The 21,471-nt window shown below is 44.6% G+C and overlaps 1 protein-coding gene across 1 annotated transcript in view; it reads right to left on the bottom strand.

Annotated features, from left to right (window-relative positions):
• Positions 1–3,836: 3,836 nt before the first annotated feature.
• LOC115310340 (zinc metalloproteinase/disintegrin-like) overlaps positions 3,837–21,471 on the bottom strand; it is a 94,786-nt gene continuing 77,151 nt past the window's right edge. The window contains exons 13-14 of the mRNA XM_040210336.1: positions 11,159–11,300; positions 3,837–3,869 (exon numbers count right to left, since the gene is read on the bottom strand). Coding sequence (XP_040066270.1) covers positions 3,837–3,869; positions 11,159–11,300 — 175 coding nt within the window. The remainder of the gene's footprint in view (positions 3,870–11,158; positions 11,301–21,471) is intronic.

The following is a 21,471-nucleotide window of genomic DNA, read 5'->3' as shown; positions in this document are numbered from 1 at the left end:
AATTCTGAGTCAGACAAACCGGAAAAGGGTCCATCTGACCCGGATTGAAGGTCACACAAAGACCTTCTAAGCCGTCCCCTATTTTTTTTTTTTTTGAGGGGGGCGGGGGGGGGGAGGAGGGGGAGGGGGAATTGTGTCGGCAACCTGGTGATCAAAGAGGTGGACTAGGTTGCCCACATGTTAAATCATCCGAGGTCACTTCCACCGCGAGAGGGCCAAGTGCAATTGGCGAAGTGAGCGGTACTCCGCCACTGATTAAAGGCCGTCATGGCTTATGCGCTGTGCTATTTTGATCGTAGCGTGGGCGATACGCTTAGTATATGACTACGTGCTTTTGAACCAGTGCGTTGTGCCATTTTCCCAGACGGGTAGCAGCAAGGGAAGTCCCACACACTCTAAACATTCTTCTTCATGCTCCTGCTGCAGGCATCATTCGAAAAAAAAAACAAAAAAAACGGCAGCATTCCCGTGCGTGGTTCGGCGCCTACAGCGACGGGGTGTGATTGGTGAAACATTTTCCAGATGGCGCTGAACACGACCAACAAAAGTCGTAATTGCGCCGCCGGTATTCACGTCACCATTTCAGCTATAATTACATACATAGACAACCAGAGGGCTAGGCGAGGAGGAGCTCGAACATTGCTGTGCATTGAGGGAAAGGAACTCGCGAATATTAGAGGTTCTCAAAGATTGCTAGGTTTATCAGCCTGATTATCGGTAGTATCGCTCCAGTCAGGGAACAACTATCAAGTGTACTCATGCTACGTAAACAATCTGATGAAGAGCGCCGTGAACGGAGGCGTCTGGCGCTTGGAAACTCCGATTATATTTAAAGGTTCGTTCTTCTAGAATGATTGACTTATGCAGCACAATTATCTATTAATTTGCCATAGATTATTGTACTGTTAGTCTGACTCTAAAGTCCAGAAGCTTTAGAATTAACTGTCGAGTTTATCCAGAAGTGGTGTGGATCCTCTCGTTTCCAGATGTAGAAACGTGAAGAATATCTTAAGATATGGTTATGCACACTGACACATCTTACCTATTTCTGTCTTTGCTTTCGGTTTCTTCTAGTCCAAATAATATTAAGTTATTTCTTCGACTGTGGTTTTGAAAGTCGTCTATTTTATTTTGGTTGAATGACAGCCTTCTCAAGTTTCTCAAGTTTACTGCTTCGCTGTTTCGAGACGACTTTAACGTGAAAGATTTCTTAATTTTTAGCTTTGATGGTGTCCAATATACTACAGATTGCTTTCTGGCTTGATTTAATCTTTTGTATGTTGCTAGCAGTAACATCGGTGCTTCCTATTGTTTTCTCTATCCTAACAGGACTTGGGTTCAAATCTATGCTCCCGCACAACTATAATAAACTTATCAGCATCAGTGGGATATCGCAAAAATATATATTTATTGACGTTTACAGATCCGAGAAAAAAATCATATCCCTCTCAAATAGTGATATTTAAATATAGCGAATTCTTCTACAGCTCTACGTATGTGAAAATCAACCAAGCACTCAAGTTGACATCTCCACTGTCCCCGGTTAGGCTGCCTCTGACGCCGCGAGCATGGTGACAAAAGTTTTCGTCCATTTTTTTAAATCACCACCAGACGATGCTGCCCTTGAATCGGTGAAATGAAGGGACGGCATAATCTTCCTTCTTTCCGTTGGTGCCAGGGAAGAAAATATTTTCGCAGCTTCTCCTTTTTAGTGTGTAGAGAAAGGGTGAGAGTTTTAGCTGAGAAAGCCCAGGCATACTATGTTCCATCTTCCTAGTTCCTAGACAACTCATTTGATTTGCGTTTGTCTTCCAAGTAGCGTAAAACACACCAGTGCACGAGGCCCGTGGCTTGAGCTGCCCTTGGAAGCAATTAACGACGCAGGACCGAAATGAACGGCCCGCGGAAGCGAATGGTGGCGGAGCACCCGCTCGTGGCACGTGTCTTGCGAGTTTTTACAACAATCGTGGGCGGTACTTGAAAGCCTGAATTTTGTGACGGGATTTTTCTCCTACCGTTTTTATCTAGATAAGCATTCTCCTCAGGCGCGATAGGGTTTAACCACTAGATGAAAAGTTAAAACAACCATAGGTTAGCAATCGTACTGTTTTGGACAAATTTCAGACCTACTGCAGATACACGATATGCCCAGTGGAGGTGACCGACCTGTACACACAACACGATTACTGACCATACTTCGCTTTATACAAGGTGTCACATAAACATTTACAGTTTTTTTTTCTACAGCAAAAATAGTCTAGGCATCGCCGAAAGCTCATTCTCCGCCCAAAGGTAGCGCTAGAGGTCACAACCAGATGCCAAAGTTTCAGCCTGATCCGATAGCGTAATCAAAAGTTATAAGTGATTTTCTAAAAGCCTTGATCGGAAAATGGCGGCCGACGGAGTTTTCGAATACCTGAGGCTGTATGGAACCAGAAACCGAAAACGGGCAATTATGAAGTCCATTTTCCCATTGAATTTTTCAGAAAATCACTTATAAATTTTGATTAAGTTATCGGATCGGGCTGAGCTTTTGGCATCTGGTTGTGACCTCTGGCGCTACCACTGGGCGGAGAATGAGCGTTCGGCAACGCCTAGTTTATTTTTGTGGTGAAAAAAACTCTGTAAATATTTTTTTGTGGCACCCTGTACTTAGTGTACAATGGTGGCAATACTGCGTGATCGAGCGTGTGGTTCTATTAAGCGTCTTGTACGGGTTAGAACACGGTCAAATTAACGGCCAGTCCATGCCTCACGCCGTCCCCAGGAGCTCTAATAGAGTTTTACCCCAGTTTTGAAACTAAGTATAGCTTTAACATGGGGAAGGAAACAAAGGTCGCGCTGGAGTTTTACAGATTCTACTCTAGACCATCTCAGTCGGTGGTTTTGTCTTTTTTAGTGAGAAAAAGCCTTTTAGCCACGTGGTTGTGTTCAGAAAATACCGCACTGGGCTTGTTTACGATCCCAAGTTATCATTGATAGCGACTTGTGCAGTCTCAGAAACAAGGTTCGCCTTTGCTTTTACCACCGCTCAGGTGGCTGGTAATATTGTCAAATCAATAAATACAAAATGAATGCGTATAATCTGTGTGAACAGAATGAGCGGTGCCTCGGCTGTCGCCCCAGTTCACCTGCAGAACACGGGAAAAAATAGTAATTTTTTCGCCTTCTAGTTTTTTTTTTTTTGATAAGTGAAGATCCTTTTATAACCAATCCCAGAACATTTAGGAACTTTTAGTTCCTAATCTTTGTTGACATCGGCATATGCTCTCACAGCCGCAGCACCGTTTTTTCAGTTTGTTTTAGACTGTGGCGTGTAATAGATGCAATGAAAGTATTTCGGTTCAAAACTTTTCGCTTGAACGGAAAACCACGGATAGTTTGATAGGAGATTAATTTTGCAACGGGTCCTATTTAAGCCACATGAGAGGGTAACGCATTTATTTAACATTAGCTTAAAATTTTTTTTTATGCGGCGCTGTAATGCCGGAAGTTTTGATTTGTGACGTAGCTTCTCTTGCATTTCGTAATTTGCAGTGAACTAGTTATACCATTTTTGTGAGAAGTCTGCTATTACTTTATTTCGGTAGTTTCCGTAGACATGGCTAAAGCACCCGAATTTATTTCCATGTGTGTCTTGTGGGAAGAGACACTTGTCTGAGATTCAATGAGGCCAATCAATCTTCGCGCCACCTATTGTCTTCCACTATAAGTATGTTGTGGCCATGCCTGCAATGCCATCGCCGTATTGTAGTGGACACCCTCCGTGTAATGTTTGCTGTATGCGGCCCTTTTGAAAGACGTGAAGGTAGCGCTGGTCTTGATGCTTGGTTCATCTACTTCTTGACGCATCTGTTCTTCACGCAATGCTGCAACATAAAAATAAGGATATTTTCAATCGGCACTCGAGAGAATTGATTTGGATTTGCTTCGCGGTCGCCAGGTTGCTCGTCGCAGCACGGTCATCACGTGGTCCCGTATATATACAAGCTCATGTATGACGTCACTAAGGCGGCATCGCAGCATGGAATATGATTCATTATTTGCTGCCGACATTCATCAGGTGACATAAGTTAAGCCAAAAATGACGCTTTCTTATCTTCTGAAACAACTAGCGAATTAGCGGCATCTTTAATCTACGCCAAAAGTTACCCCAAATTGAATGATGGCTAAATAGCATCACAGATTTTTGACTGTGAAGCTCTACGAAATACAATGGCGGCTTCACGTGCCGCTGGTGAACTTATAAACATTATACGACGGGATGCAGAAGGTAGAGGAAATGTTCAATATTCTTCATGGAATGGTGCCCTTTTGCCTGATTCGTAAGCAAGACCAATCTTTAGGGAGAATTTGATCATTCGTAAGCATTACCTATTCACATATATAAATCAGTTTCTGACATGGAAGAGGATGACCATACACGCTCATCGACAAGCCGTTCTGATAATAATTGGGGATGTATGTGACGACGTTCAATTTGACGGTTTGAAATAAGCAGGTTTCTGATATCTTTGTCACCAATAATCAAGGAGACAGATTTTTTATATCTTTCTTCAGGTTTCTTTCTTGCGGATTTAAACTTTGTGGTGACTATTATCTTATAAATATAGTCCGTTCGGAGCTTTTTGCTACGAGTTCCGGACGGGAACATATTTTGTTAGCTGGTGTTCTTTGTTATCGCTCGCAAGTAGGAGACTGCACACAGTTAAGCTGCATCGATGCCCTTTATCGCCTTTTATTTAGTTGCTCTATAGTGCCTGGAACGCGTCACCCAGTAGTGGGTTTTCCGCGTTTATAAAGTGGGCCCTTAATGTTCGCCCGATGACGTCACAGACGTGTCACACGGAAGCTTCCGTGTCACACGGAAGCTTCGGCAGTCAGAAGTTGGGACGCCGCGACGACAGCGACACAGGCGTTCGCTCGTGCGTTTCGCCAGCATTTCTACGACCAACCGCCAGGATCCCGACACCCAACAGCGCTACACCCCGTCATCTGTGACGTCATTTGTTGCCACTTCGAGGCTACTTTTGATGTATCTGCAGCATGGGGCGCTAAGCACACTAGTCGGAGACGCACTCTAGGCACCGACCACCTGAAGTTATGTAGGCAACAGCCGCTGACAGCTCAAGAAAAGAAGGGCGTGGTCTTTTAAGCTCACACCTCTTGCTTTGCGATTGGTTCTCCTGCGTTTTAATGGCTGATTCCACCATCTAATTGGCTGAAAAGCCATGAAAGGATGCCCAGGATTCACAACACCCCGCGTGTGATAAGCTCTCAGTGACTATGCGGAGCCCAAGTTCGTCTGCTTCTGTAGCAAGGATTGCGGTAATTGGGATAGACCACAAATCTTGCTGTCCTGAGGTCTATCCAATCTCCTCGAATCCGAGGCGATTGGAGCTCGGCGTTCTGACTTCGCCACAACCCCTGCGAAAGAAGCAGATGAAGTTGTCTCCGCATGGGCAGCGAAATCTAATTCGTGACGCAGACAGCCTTGGCGAAAAAAACTCCTTTCGGAGCTTCTAGGTGTTTTCGAGACTTGGCGGGGATTTCGTTGGAGTCGGTAATAGTTCCTAATATAAGTTGCAAAATGTGAAACTTACATGTCCGCGTTTGCATTCCATTCCATCCACAAGCGAAACTCGCCTGCACTTGTGGAAACGTGTAGAACAGCACACTGTCTGGCACTTACGGAGACTCTTGGGCTTCTGTGGACAAGATAAATTGACGTCTAATTTTGTGACAGCGTTACGAATGCTTGTACTGTTGTTCTCGTCTGGTACCTCTCGCGACATAAAAGAAAAGTGGTGTCGCACTACATTGATGTTAACCTTTCTTTGCTACAAAAGCAGAAAGAAATTTCTGGCCCTTTTAAAGTGATGTAGCGGTCGGTGACCTGGTTTAGTTGTGCCTTGCTGTACAGATTTGTACACGGGACGCGGTACAAATCTGCTGAGGCTTTCTCAGACTTACTTTAAATTAAGCGGTGCGCGTGTTTTTAGCCACTTGAAATGGTGCCTTTGAGATTCTCATTATTGTGTGCTCTTATACGGTGAGTGATATGGAGTAGTAGACAAGTTAAGATGGTGGAGTGTAGTCTCGCGTAATAGCACCACGATACGGCCCCCTTTTTCAAGGAACAATATGTACCGAAGGTTGTCGAGAAGGCAAAAGTGTACTACTCTGAAGAATCGATCTTCATTCCTATACATTTATGCACTAATGCCCCTTTCAGCCAAGCTAATTTACTGCAGTTTAAACCCGTGTCCTTCAGCTCCCTGAATGTCACTTCAAGTGTTTCGGTGCCGCAGTAAAAAACTAGTTGTCACTCGGAAAACACGGAAATAACGGTGTGTGGAGTACTATTAGACATTGCAAATATTATGGTCAATATATAAATGTCTCTGAAATGTTATATATATTGTTATGGCAGAAGGCAAGTCGAAGGCTTTGTCTCGTCAGGTTCACAGTCAGCCTTTAAAGGCGTCCATTCACCCACAGGCACGCTGTCTAATCTTCTTTTTCCTTGCTGTATTTGCAAGTCTTCGTCTTGCACAACACTCTTTACGGTCTGAGTCTTCGTCTTGCACAACAATATTTTAATCAGGACGCCTTAGAATATATTATATAAGGCTACAGTAATGAATGATCTTTACACTGTTTGGTTGCTTCTAACGGACCTTCACAAGAAGACGCAGATCCAGCCTTGACTTTGCGCTTTGTCCTACGGAGGTCTGCGAAAAATTCATAACACTGCCTTCTTAGACCATACGGATCGTATTATTTCACGCAGGTACACGTCGAAACTGGAGTAGGCTTTATCTTTCTCTGCTAAGATTGCATTGAAATCACTTACGTCACCGTCGTCTTTTATTGATTCACCGTGGCGCTAATCTTGGTCATGATCAAGCCTAAACGGGAATGCTAACTATGCTTTGCTATTTTTTTAAACAATACTCATCTCCTTTCTTATTTTCACTTTTTTAAATTAAATTTGAAATAAAATAACGCGACACTTTTTTTATTTTTTTGTTGTTGTCTATTACTCTTGAAACACCGCAGCGCATTCGATCGAGTAAAGGGAGTTTGTAAAGCACACTTAAAGCCGAGTGTGACCCTTAGGAAGAAGCCGTGTGGCACACTATACAAATGACATTATAGAGGAAATGTACTTGGTTGATGTGCACTACGTTAGCCTGTCTGACAGGGGTATTGTATACACCTGAGCGCTTCTATATTCATCCGTACTTTGTTTTTTAAAGACAATGCCACAAAATAAGTAAAGGCGACCTCATAATTTTCCTTCATGTGATATAAGCAATACAGTCGTAACATGTGTCGTGCAAAAATGATGTAACGAAGATGCACGTAAGAGTGGCAGAATCTCATTAGTATGGTGCGGCACCTTGATCTTCCCTCCAAGAAATCAGAAGAGGCTACTTTCCCGCCCGTAACTTGGGATGGCACAATGACTGCAGTCTACAGAGGGGGATGGGCAAATGGGAAGATTAATGAAATGTTTAGAACGAGAAAAAAAAAGATTAGGCTGGAACACTTTACTTGATGAAGCATGGTGCTCGGCATCACCAAGGACGCTGTTTGTTAGGTGTGGGCATTGTCCAGCCTTGTCATTCCCTGAGGTGCACTGCAGCGAGTGCGTTTCCAGAGTGCTTTGCGAGAAATTAGACTTTCCAGGTTTTTTGGAGTGTACAAAACTGCACAATAATGGGTGTTTTTATCTTCAATGTACAGATTAGCTGGTTAAAGTGAGCTGGGTACTCTCGTTTCTTACTGACGGCTGCAGCAGAAGATGTTTTAAAGAAAATCAGATGAGGTAATCAAGTAATGAGCTAAGTAAGAGATAAAAAAGACGGCTGTTGTTCTATACAAACATAATGTGTCACACGGACTTAAGAGGATAGGGAACCTTGTTAACATCAACGCAGCCTTTTCTGCACCGAGTATGCTTCTGAGCTTATGCAGCAAAGTCAATGTGTCAACACAGCGTCAAGCTGGTTGTGCAAAAAAGCACCGAAAGAGGTTTGTTACTTGCATCGAGGGGGTAGTTAGTTTATTATATTCCACTCTCATATGGTAGAGAATATATAGGACAAACCAGCAGGTTTTTAAATGATCACTTAAGAGAACACTTCTATAGCACCCACAAAGTCATTTCAGGACACCTGGGCATGCAGTGTAGGGATTGTGGATATGTTCCGAATTTCGAAAAAGGTTTGTAACAGAAAGAAGTCGGTACCCGCTGACAAGAGATATAACTGAAACTAAAAAAAAAAAAATAGCGCTTCTGGTTGACAAGTGTGTTAGCAGTCCGTCTTAAACACTGCCTCAACCCATCTGACATTTTTATCCTGAAAATTGCGGTGGGGATTCAGAAGCATATTTAGAAGTGGTTCCTGTATTCGTGCATCTGTGCTGGTCTTAGAGATTGGGATAGTCAGCCCAATGACGAGAACAAGAAAGCTTGATATACACCTAAGCATTTCTTATGAGTCGTGAATGCGAAAGCATGCAAGCCGCTCGTCCGCTCCCTTTGTCGTCTGCTCGTCCGCTCCTTTTGTCGTCTGCTCGTCCGCTCCCCTTGTCGTCTGCTTGTGCGCTCCCTTTGTCGTCTGCTGCGTACTAGCGCGCGCGCGCCTCGGGATCTCGAAGGCCATGGCGCAGCGGCCAATGGGAGCCCCGTCGACGCGCGCCAGCTAATGGAACCGAAGGCACGCGGAAACAATCTGCTCTTTTCGCGTTTCCAACTGATGACGTCAGATCGCTCCATGAGCCAGTTAATACTTTCGCATTAAAAAGTAACAGAATGCAAAACGAGTTGTAAGTCAGCGCGTGTGTTTGTCCTTTTGTGTATTGGTGTGTGATTGATCTTGTGCTGTTAACATGAGAAGGTTTTATCTTCTTCAAGATATGCATGACCCTCGATCGCCTTCCCTTTTGACTAAGCTAAAATGAAATCCCCTGCTCACCTGTTCGACATTACAAAAAAAAAAAGTAATTCGGGAACTTCGGTTGTTAACATCAAGGTGATACTCGGTCACGAAAATGAGTAAACAGAGGTAAATCCCTCTATAAGTCTGCATTTAAGCACTAGCTTTTACGTTGGTATTTGTGCGCTCGTTAGTAGCGATATGACATTTCGCAGGTCTCGCTTGGCTGTGTAAAGATTATTGAACAATCTATCAATAGAACAGAATGATGATATTAAATGATATTAAAACAGCGTGAATATAAATGTGTACCAAACGATACGGTGGACGAAAGAAACAACGTCCGCTTAGCCCATGTCCAGTTACTCCATAGTAGGAATACGTACCATCTCTTCAATTTAACAATTCTCGTACCTCTAAAAACACGAGATAAAGGGTGTCCTAAAAAATGGACATGTTTATATGTAATTATATTGCAAATATAAACTATGCACACGGAACACTCGTTTTTCGTCCAAAAGTAGCGCTAGAGATCCGAACCAGATGCCAAAGTTTCAACACGAACCGCTATTTTATTCAAAAGTTACAAGTGATTACTAAAAAATGACATTAGGAAAATGGCGGTTGATGGAACTGACGAATGCATAGAGCTCTGTGGTGCCACAGACGAAAAACAGGCGAAAATGAGCCCCATTGTTTTATTAAAAGTTTCGGAAAATCACTTAGGACGATACCACATCGGTTCGCGCTGTAAATTTGGCAACTGGTTCGGACGTTTAGCGCTACCTTTCGGCGGAGAATGAGTGTTCTGCGTTACGTAATTTATCCTTGCGATGAAAAAAAAAAGAAGCCTGTAATGTTTTTTGAGACGCTGTGTAAATATACACATAGAAACTGAAAGAGCGTAAAAGACTAGAGCGCGACGGAATGTCGAAGTACCAAGCTCTAGTTGGAATTATCCGTAAGTGAACTCAGTCGCTACTCGCTGCTCTAAAGCAAACACCGAACGGCGGCATCCGGCGTTCGAACGCGTTTCGCCAATGAAAAAAAAACCAAGGCAGAGAGAGTTGTATTTTCCCACTGACCATTTGAACCAGAGCTTGGTGCTCTGACGTCCCTTCACTTCTCACTTCTCTCTTTCAGCTTTTATGCCCTATAGGCCAGAATGTTTTAGCCTCGCAAGCAGAGGCGAGCGGCGCTCTACTTTCGACACCGGACGGTACGTATGGTGCAGGGTACTGCGGAGATCGCGGTGGTATGCCGCATTATGCTCTGCCTACACTATTTGCTTGCGCGTGCTCATTTATTCTTTTGTCGTGTGTAAGTTTTAACTCCGGACGCACAAGAACTATTCATCTGGACGGCATTGCAGTCCCCCCGCAAAACCGCAGTCCCCAAGAAGTGCCCGCGGGCGTCGCCCCAGTCGACACAATATGACCGCTCGCTGAAACGTTCAAAATCTGCTCTGTACTCTACCTCGGATGTTGTCTATAGTCCTGGCGAAACCCGACACCACCGAAAAAATGAAGACAGCGCCACCCCTTCCCCAAACTTTCATTGCTATTGTGTTCACACAGTGCCGTGCGGGTCTCGGACTAGCAGCGTCTCACGAGTGCGACGATGGTACCGGGCGTAGCGAAACGACCGCGTCCACCGCTTTTCGGCTACTCTCGTTGAGATTCAGAGCAGGCATTGTCTTCTAGGTGACAGTGAAGAACCAGGGCCGTGCAATTTTCATTTATGATTTCTTTGCACTTGAGGTCGGGAACTGGAGCGATGCGTCTGCATGTTTGGGAATACCGTTGGAGCCATACGTGTGTAGAGCACGAGGCGGCACGAGCCGTCTCCTGCATTCTCGCTTGCCCTTTGCTAGAACTATTCCGGCGTTACACGTGCGCTGAAAGTTTAGCGAGATCCGTGTATTTATCATCAATGTATCATCCCAGACACCCACTTTTGAGATGAATTGTACCATTAATCCTTAGTTCGTAAGCACTATGTAGTTTCCCCGAATATTTTTTACAGAAGATATTGAGTTCGTTTTTGTAAGACAGATAGTTTTACAAGATTACTCGTACAGTTTGTGTAAGCCGCCGCCGGTCTTCCTGCATTCCAGGACACGTTCGATTATTTCTATGCTGCCAAAGCATAGAAGCAGGTTTCTGCGTGGTTTAGTTTTATAATGCGTGGTCTAAAGATAGGAAACTTACGCCACGGGAAATCATAGGACCAAAGTCTGGGAAGGCTTCTCGACACAGTTGGTTCTTCGTCATTTTCGTCCCCGGAAGTTCCTTCATGTTTATTCTGTAGCGCGTCTGTGACGTCACATCAAAGCAGGCTTGATCTAGAGTCCTGAAACAAGCAAAAATGAAGAACGCCTAATCTTCACCGATGCTCCGTTATTTACTAAACCGTCTTACTTTGACGTGTCGCACTACTTGACTTTATTTGAATATTGCCCGAACAAACAAGATATTTAGGAATGTACCAATCTCACTAACCCTCAGGCGCATGCAAGACGCCGCAATAAATGTAGTTTGCTGAAGGCAGGCTACATTAATCCATCTGAACACCAATTTAATCCAAGTGTCAGTAAACTTAATTTCAACGCCATTCATTTGAATTGACGAGTCACTCAAGTTAATCCGTTCATATCACTGAATTAACTATGACTAAACTCATATGTGACTTCCGTTTTTGAGGTTTAAGTTCCTTGCAAGTCATGAATGGTTTTTCAGTCTTTATGCGTATTGAGTAACTCGTTCTTACGTGAATTTTGAGGTATTTTTAGACCACAATACTTAAGCTCGTGACTGAATGATGGAGAGTTTTTTGTCGGTTTTAGAAAAGTAACGAAAATTTTGGAAAGGCTTGACAGTAGCAGCGTGTTTAAATAATTTGCATTTAAATTAGACGTATGCAATTAATAGCATAAACATTTCCATTGCAAATCAAGACGCTGATTTTCGACAGCGAGTATTCCACTCCCAAATATGTGAGTTACCTGTCTTTAGTTTGAAGAACAGAAACAAGATTACGGTCACAGGCCAGGCAAATAACACGATGACTTTTCTGCCTTGCTTTTTTACGTCGCCGTTTAGAGCACCTGCCATCGGGTTTTCTTTTGAGGTGTAGTGCCAAGCCGCGCGAGTGCGGCTGGGCTATGCTCACTGGTGTAAGCTTTCACGCCGGACTTAAACTTGGAAAACATCTCTTTAGTCGGGTTCAAGAGCGGACTGTATGGCGGTAGGTACTTTAAAAACTGCCCCAAGGACAAGGCGGCGTATGCGGCTCGTCGATGTGCGGGAGCGTTGCCAAATATTATGACTGCATCCTGGCCTGGAGCTGTTGCCACGACAGACCTCGAAACTTACTCCAGGAATTCGTGAAAAGTCGACCAAGACATTTTTTTTTCACATTTCTCTGCAAGAGAATCCCGTCATCAGACAAGCATCCGAGGATGCTGATATTGGGCCTTGTGGTACATTTAGTTCTCGAGACGGAGTTGTCGAGGATCTTTCTCGGTTAAGAATTAAATAGGCTGAGCAGTAAATGTCACACCGTTTAATCGGTCGTTCTCATAATTCGAGCTATACAAAACAAAACAAAATAAAAAAAACCTGCCTCATTGTCGTCTTCCCTATATCGGAGTCGTTTCCACTTCACCCTTCTTGATTTTCCAGATGCTCCCGAGACGGAGAAGCGTAATGAATCTCAAGGAGATATAGCTTTCGAACTGGCCTTTGAAAAAACATTTCCGTGTTGGTCCCTGACGATGTAGGCTCAAACGTGACCGTCTTTCCCTTTGATGGAGTCTGTAAATTTTATCAGATTCTAAAAATATCGGGGACAGTTCTTTTCTTCAAGAAGTACCAAGTCACTTGCATACAGGTTTGTGGACTTGATATTGGGGTAGTGATCAGCAGATTGTAGTTCCGAGATGTTTCCTTTTCTCCATCTCGTCCAAAACTGGTCCAGTAGTTGTTGTCGGTATTGAAGCTTCTGAATCGCTTGACGTTGTATGAGGGGCGGCAGAGTCTCGTCCGTGCAGTTCATTTCTGGTAAAACAGTCAAGTTTTGTCCAACCAGAAAGTGAGCCGGGCAAAGTGGTGCTGGTTCGTCAACTTCCGAACTGACGCATATTAAAAGTCTTGAGTTAATAATAGCCTCCACTTCAGAGAGGACTGTTGGCAGCTCTTCAAAGCCAAGGCCGCATTTTCCCAAGACTTTCCTGAGTGTTTTTTTACTGAGCGCACCAGCTGTTCCCACCACCCTCCCCACCAAGGAGCTCTCCCAACAATTAATTTCCACCGTATTCTGTGTTGAGCACGGTAGGAAGTGACGCCTGGGTGGTTCAGGCTTTTCAGGATGTTCCTCAAGTCACTTGATGCCTTCTTAAATGTTTTAGCATTGTCGGAGAATATCCTGCTGGGTACTCCTCTGCGCGAAATGAAGCGCCGAAATGCCAAAATAAAGGCGTCAGTTGAAAGATTAGTTGATAATTCCAGATAAACCGCTTTCGTTATGGCACAGGTGAACAAGACTATGTAACTCTTAGCATCGTTCTTCTTTCCGTTCCGGTTTTTCGCATAGAGTGGTCCTGCGAAATCCAATCCCGTTACCTCGAAAGGTTTGGTTTCGTTAATTATGTCGGCTGGAAGTGGAGCGAATTGCATCTGAGTCGGTTTAGTACTGAACCTACGACACTTAGGACATGTACCAAATATCTTCTTGGTTAACTGTCGTGCTCGAAGTATCCTGAATCGTTGCCTCGAAACAGTCATCGTACTAGTCACACATTCATGAAGCCACAGGTTCTGAGCATTCAGGACAATGAGTTCTGTACAATGCTTGTCATTCGGCAGAATGATAGGATGTTTCACTGCACTTGGAGCGTGCAGCTCATGTAGCCTTCTTGTTATCCTGAGTGTACGATGTTCGTCCTGAAAGGAATGAAGATCAGCCAGGGGTGAGTGTTTTTCCGCTTGATGGTCTCTGGTCAGTAAGCTGACTTCCCTTTTGAAGTTTTCATTTTGAACTTGCCTTATTCAATATTATTCCGCCGCGGCATAATCAGCAGCTTTCAAGTGTCCTTTTCTTTCCAAATTTTCGCTCCTGCAATTGCTGACAAATCTGATAACTCGGGCTGTAACTTGAAGCAATCTAGAGAGGCTACTATACTTCGTCACATCAAGGAATGCCATCGCTAATGGACTTGTTTGAAGGTATACTTGGTGATGTAGTGCTACCGTATTTACTCGCACAATGAACGCACTCGCGTAATGAACGCACCCCCCAAGTCGGCTCACAAAATTTCGACTTTTTTTTTCACCCGCGTAATAAACGCACCCCCAACTCCGACGTCAAAATTTTGACCCCCTCCCCCCACGCGCGCGAAATGAACGCACTTTTCTATCCTGGTGCAGCGAGGTCGCGAATGCATGGGCAGCATGGGCGAACAAAACGCCTTGCAAAAGCCGTTAAAAAAAATTAAAAAAGAGCCAACCGAAGCAAGAAAAAAGAAACATGGAGAGCTTTTTTTTTTTTTGCACAGCGCAGTCTGGACTTTGCGGTCGCGTGCCGCGCGCATGGAGGTAAGAGGAGCGGAGAAACCCTCTAAGAAAACGAAACAGCTTGCGAAAGGAGGCAAAAAGAAAATAAATAACCACGGAACTAAAAAAAAAACTTTTTTTTTTTTTTTTTTTTTTTTTTGCACAGCGCCGTCTGGATTTTGGAGTCGCGCGCCACGCGCAAGGAGGTAAGAAAGAGAAGCGGAGAAGCCCTCTAAGCAAACGAAACAGCTTGGGAAAGGCGGCAAGAGGAAACAAAAACAACCCACGGAACTAAAAGAAAAAAACAAAAACAAAGAGCTTTTCTTCTTTTTTTTGCACAGCGCAGTTTGGTTACGGAGGGGGGGGGGGGGGGGGGGGAAAGGTCGCGAGTCGGGCGCCGCGCGCAAGGAGATAAGCGGAAAAGCACTCGCCTAAGCAAACGAAACAGCTTGCGAAAAACAGGCGAAAAAGAAACACCAAAGGAACTATGAAAAAGAAGACAAGAGGAGCTTTTTTTTTTCTTTTTTTGCACAGCCCAGTTCGGTTGCGGGACGCGCGCCGCGCGCAAAGAGATAAGAAGTTGCTTTGATTTTTCGTGATAAAAGTCCGTTCATTATGCGAGTAAATACGGACGAAAAAATTTTACTTCGCGTAATGAACGCCCCCCCCTAACTTTGCATCAATTTTTCGGAAAAAAAAGTGCGTTCATTCTGCGAGTAAATACGGTATTTGCATTTGAGTTCCAAGTGAGTATCTGAAGTAGGTAGGTTTTTGGGCCATTCAACTGGATCTTGAACAAGCTGCTGGGTCCTTTCTACCACATGGATCTATCCCGCAGCGTTGCTGCTGATTCTCCTCCCGTGAACTGGTCCGCAGGGTTACTGTTTCCAGGGCAGTGCCTCAAGTTTTCGGAAACACTTTGTGATTGGATTTCTAGTACTTGATGTTTTACAAAAGGCTTCGATCTTTCTACTGAGCCCTGAATCCAACTAAGTACCGCATTGGAATGCGTCCACATGACATATCGAAAATGAATGTCAGGGTACGTCTCGCGCAAATAGTCTAGGGGTCTCGTACCAACAATAGCTCCCATCAGTTCCAGACGCGGTAACGTTATTGTTTTGATCGGCACAACCCTTGATTTAGCTGTCACTAGAGCCGTTAAGCTTCTCTGCTTTGAGTTTCGATTCGCATGCAAGCAGATGCTCCATAGGCTTGTGCACTTGCGCCGACAAAGGTGTGCAGGTGTGTTTCTATGACTTCTGTCAGTCCATTCTTGAGGTGCCTTGGAACGAAAATACTGTAGAGCTGAAACAGCTCAGCGCACCATTCTTCCCAGTCTCCTCTCTGGCGCTCCGGAAGCATTTCATCTCATTTTAGTTTAAGCCTCCACAAACTCTGGAATAGAATTTTTGCTCGTATTGTGAAGGGTGTATTCAATCCCATTGGACCGAAGAATCGTTACGCTGCTTGTAGCACATACCGTTTAGTGTCTCGTTTGTTTTGTAGAAATGAGATAAGGTTATCCACTGAGAATTTGAAGCAATCGTTGTCCTTGTCCCAGGTCATCCCCAGTACTTTCAAGATCCTCGAGAATCTTCTGTCAGTGTCCTCTGCTATCACGCCTGTCTCTATTTCCTCCATAATTTGCTGCAGTTCAGCATCGTTAGAAGACCATTTCCTTAGCTTCATGCCTGCATCGTTCATGAGGATCTTAGATATTTTGTACCCAATTCGGTTGCTTCTTCCAGCGCATCTGCACCCACAAGAAGATCGTCCGCGTAGATTGAGCTCTGTAATATTTCTGTAATGCTTTTTTGATCTCTAGTCACGTTCTTCAGATGGTGCTGTATAGTTGCAGACAACATACACGTTCTCGACGTCGCTCCAAACGGAACTCTTGTCATCCGCCATTCCTGAATGTTCGGAAATTTCATCTGGGAAAGGAGCTCGTCTTCAAACCACGGGAACCTGAATGCGGTGCGATCTTCTTTTTTAACATCGATTTGTAGAAACTCTTTTTCGATTTCTGGAGTTAGTACAATCGCATGCGCTCTAAAGCAAAAAAGGGTTTGAAGTATTTCTGGATTCAGGTTAGAATATTTTTCCAGGAAGTGATTAAGCGGTTTGCACCCTTTTTCGTGAGATGAAGCGTCAAACACCACCCTCAACTTCATGATAACAGACTCTCCTTTGAGGATTTTCCAATGTGGCATGTAATATGTTCGTGTCTCAGCTTGATCGTGCTGACCGAGCGGTACTGGTTCCGCATGTCCCAACTTTATATACTGGCGGATTGCCTCGTCATAACGCCGAAGTAGATCGTTCTGGATCGAAATTCGCTTGATCAGGCGATGTAGGCGAGTCGGAGCTATTTGACAATTATCCTTGAACACCTCCACACAGTCTTCTTTCCAGGGCAATGCTACTTGGTACTTTTCACCAACCTTGACAATGCTCTTGTGAAAGCGTGCTGCTACACTCTGTTGAGTGTTAGATGTCTCCACGTCTGTGATTTCCATGCTGTGAAGTTTCCAAAAAGCCTTCAGAGTTTGGGTGGTTGCTTCCTCGTCGATCATGGTTTGTGCGGTAAGGACGCTCACAATCAGGGTCGTTTTTAATAGTATACCCTTTTGCATCGAGGTTCCTTGGAGAGTTCATCCTATCGCAGTGTTGAGGGCTACCAATCCACGGATTTCCTTGGATCACAAAATGTTTGTAGTTGGATGTTATTGCTCTCACCTAGCTCAGTAGAAGTCGTGTGCTTAGGATCAGAAGAAGACACGCGAACGACTAAGTCTTTCTTCGTTTTTTCTTTCCTTGTCCGGGCGAATGACGGATCATACATTCTTATCGCGTGTCGTCTGTTACAATTTGGGCACCGTAGGGGCCTTTTGCCATCTCTTGCGCGATACCCATTGATGGTGCAGCGGAAACATCACATGTCCTTTCGCAGCAACTTCTTCTCCACACGAGTCGTGTCAGAGTCTCGATAATGTGTGGTGTGCCTTTTTAAATCTCAGAAGTAGCCCTCGCCTGTTGTTTGCTGAGAACCATGTGAGCTGTGAAGCGCCGAAGCAGATGCAGGAGATTCTTGCTTTCGCTCGTTCGTACGGGCTCCGCTGTAGTTGCTCCTTTCCCTGTTTTGCCCTTCAATTCGAAGAAATTGTAGCGTCTCCTCGAGTTCTGACGTAGATGCAGATCAGGCGATGAAGTTGCGTTGCCCTCTGCTGCTGCGTTGTTTGTAGCCTTGTATGAAACTTGTCTGTGGTATTGCACCACAATGTCGTGAGGCACCAATGTACTGAGAATATCACAAAGCATGGCCGCGGAGCTTCCGTTCGTCACGTTTAGTGAGTTCAGAGCTCGAATGTTCAGCTGCGTGGTGTAGTACAAGTTCCTCAGACCCATGGTGTCTGTAGAGGATCGAACACGGGAAAGATTTCGAAGGGCCACCAGATTTTCTTGCTCTATCCTCCTCTGTTCACCGAAACGTTGCTTTAGTAGTTGAATGGCGTCAACATAGCGCACTTCTGTTGTTGGTAGTCCTGCTATTCCAGCTGCTGCGTCTCCAGTCAGGCAGCGGCGTAAATAATGAAATTTATCCGTCGTTGACGACGTACTGTTCCCAAAACGTCCGCCACTGGGTGACGTCCCCACTGAAGGTAGTGATGTCCAGTTTTGGTAGTCTGGATACACTCATCCTGAAGGCTGTGTCATGCGCATTGGGCGTTGTCGCTGCTGTTGTCGGAACCATGGGGCGTCTACTGGTGTCCAATTCCGCAATGTTGAAGCAGAGCTAGGCAATAAACATCATGGCACGGCCTTGGTATTCGGCAGCAGCGGCGTACTCGTTCTCGAACTCCTGTGCTGATAGCAGCAGCTCTAACTCCTCGATCGTTCTGTTAAGCTCCGCGTTGCTCGTAGTCAGGCATTCTTTGATTTCGATGAGCCTGTTCAGGTCTATATCAGGGCTGTTCACCTGTGTGGTGGCGTCGTTTATCATCCCGGTGTTTTGGGCTCGTCGGGTGCTACGCTTCGCCTTCAGTATGTCCATTGCGATTTGTTAGGGTCGATTGGCTTTCGCTTGGTTGGCAGGAATCTCTCTTAAAAGACCTTCGCGTTACAATCCCGATGGTTTGCCTCCATCGTTAAAGTCTCCAAGTTCCACTGTTAGGGTTAACAACGAAAGTCACCAGTACCTGGTAAATTTGCAGCTTCGTCTGGGTTTGGAGATGATGTCTTGAGGCAGACTAACGGGTTTCGGCACAAAAATGCCGAAGATCTTTCTCGGTATAGAATTAAATTAGCCAAGCAGTAAATGTCGTACCGTTTAATTGGTCGTTCTGATAATTCAAGCTATACAAAAAAAAAGACCTGCCTGGTCGTCGTCTTCCCTATATCGCAGTCGTTTCCACTTCATCCTTCTTTATTTTGCACAGGAGTAATTTCAATTTTTTGACCACCCAAGCCTTCGACTACACCACATCATAAAGGTTGCCTCGTCGGCGTAATATCGAGGTCGAAGCGGGCCGTAGCCCTGTAGCCACGAAGCGTATTATTTTTGTGGATTTTTTACATCACAGCAATTTCCGCCAACGGGCTTCAGAGAAAGTTGCTTTCTTGTATAACTGTGTCCGTCCAAAAGTTTGCCAATTGTAGATAGGCTGATTTGGGTTCCTGATCCAGTTGCTTCGAGCTTTTGTTTGAGTTGCTTCAGTGTGTAACTGCCATATCTTGCACAACATGCAAGATATATGACACCATAGCTGTCATATCTTGCAGAACATCGGAGTCGAATATCTTCTTTGAGCCTCCTCTGTGTTTCGGTTCCTCTTTGTCAGCCTTCGCAATTCACCGATAACTTTTCACATTAATTCTTAGTGTTTCAGCAAGTTGCTTCATGCTACCGCCTCGTCGCCAGCTGTCAAGCGGCTGCGTTCAATCTTGATCGGATACCTTTCAATAGACATGTTTAGGTAGGTTTTGACCCTTCCAATGTGGACCTCGGTTTCTTGCATTAGACCAACTTATTGCCAAGAGTGTTCACCCATGTGGGTGACTTGCGTGAAAATCGTTAAACCGCTCCTAACTATTATATCTGCCTCGGAGATTCGAGGATCTGCCGCCGTCTGCAACCAAGCGGGAGATGCCAGGCTATCGTCTGCAAAATCTGCACGGCGCAAGAATACCGTGATGTGTTTGCAGACGACACAAGAAGTGCTGCCGGATGGTTTTATCAACGACGTCGTCTGCTATTTTACGGAGACCGTCTTCGAAAACTCCGCGGTGTGTTTAGGCCGGGCCGCTGTTTTATCTAAGGCTACTGCTACTTTAAATTTTGAGCGAACACTTCGCCGTATGCTTGCGCTGTGCCGCGGTTGCAGACGATAACCTGGCATCTACCACTTGGTTGCAGGCGGCTGCCGATCCTCAACTCTCCGAGGCAGATAAAAACGATTTTAGATGCTCGACGGTGTGCATCTAAGTCACCCGTATTTTTTAACGCAAGTGGTAATAAGTTTGTCTAATGCAAAGTGTCGAGTTCGACGTCGTTATGATCCAAACTTTCCTAAAACATCCTACCAAAAGGTATCTCATCAAGATCAAGCGCGGCTGCTCGACTCCCGGCGACGATGCGGTAACATCAAGGAACCTGCTGACACACTAGGAATTAACGTAAAGACTGCTCGGTCGAATGCGAAGACTGACAGAGATGAACCGAAACTCAGAGGTGGTTTAAAGAAGACATTCGACTGTGATTGTGTGCAGGACCTGAGAGCTATGGTAAATGAACACCCAACCTACACGCTTAGGCAACTCAAACAAGTGTTTGAAGCAACTGGATCAAGTTTTCAATTCAACCTATCTGTAATTTACTAAAATATTAAGGTGGGCTAGTTTGTTCAACATACCGAAAATATAGAGCTCAAGGAGCAGACACGGACATGAAGTAGAGAGGACAGCGATATTCTGTCTACTTAATGTCCGTGTCTCCAGCTTACGCTTTATAATTTTACAATCTACAATTGACTGACTTTTGAATGGAGACGGCTACACAGCGAAGAATCTTTCTTTATTCAACTTTTATTCAAGGATTACCCAGCATTGCCTGGAGGCGTTATTGCAGGGGGGTTACAGTTTTTTAAACAATACATCTTCATTTGTAGAGCACACCTGGTCTTCAGACAGCCTATTCCACTTTGAAATGGTCTTAACAAAAAAAGAATTTGCATACATGTTCGTCCTGGCATGGTACTCTCGGATTTTAAAGGCATGTTCTGTCCGCCCAGAAACATAATGTGAGTGTTTTCAATATACCTCTCTGTTAATGCCAGTTTTATGATTATATATGAGAAATGAAAACTTCAGTCTCAACTTTTCTCGTTGAGAAGAAAGCAGTTCCTAATTCAATTCGCTTTTCATTTTAGTGCAGCTCTCTCTCCGTCCATAACGACCTAGTACAAACCTAGCAGCTCTATTTTTAATTTTTTCCAATTTATCAATCAATGTTATGTGCGAAGGGTCGCAGACGGTGCAGGCATATTCTAATATCGGCCTAACACATGTTAAGTACGCGGTTTTCTTTAATTCAGGTTGTGAAGATTTCAAATTCCGTTGTATAAAATCGAGCGCCCTGCCAGCTTTTAGGATTACATCATCAACGTGAGCATTCCAAGAACAGTCGGATGACAGTGTGACACCAAGGTACTTGTAGGTAGTTTCGTTTCTCTGCAACCCATTAACCGAAATTGCAATGATGTAAAAAGTGAAGAAAATATACGCTTCGTAACTACAGGTGTACGGCCCGCTTCAGCTTCGATGTTAGGCTGACAAAACAAACTTTAATAGTTGGCATAGCTTAAGGTTTAGGAGGTCAAAACGTAAGAAGGACGCCGTGAAGGCAACAGGTACCCGAGAGCCAAATATCAACATCCTCGCATGCGTGTCTGCTGACGGTTTCTTCTAGT

The sequence above is a fragment of the Ixodes scapularis genome, unplaced genomic scaffold (assembly GCF_016920785.2).
Source record: "Ixodes scapularis isolate PalLabHiFi unplaced genomic scaffold, ASM1692078v2 ptg000712l_1__unscaffolded, whole genome shotgun sequence".
Taxonomy (NCBI): Eukaryota; Metazoa; Arthropoda; class Arachnida; order Ixodida; family Ixodidae; genus Ixodes; species Ixodes scapularis.
Note: the sequence above shows the minus strand (reverse complement) of the source record. Positions and strands in the feature narration are given on the sequence as shown.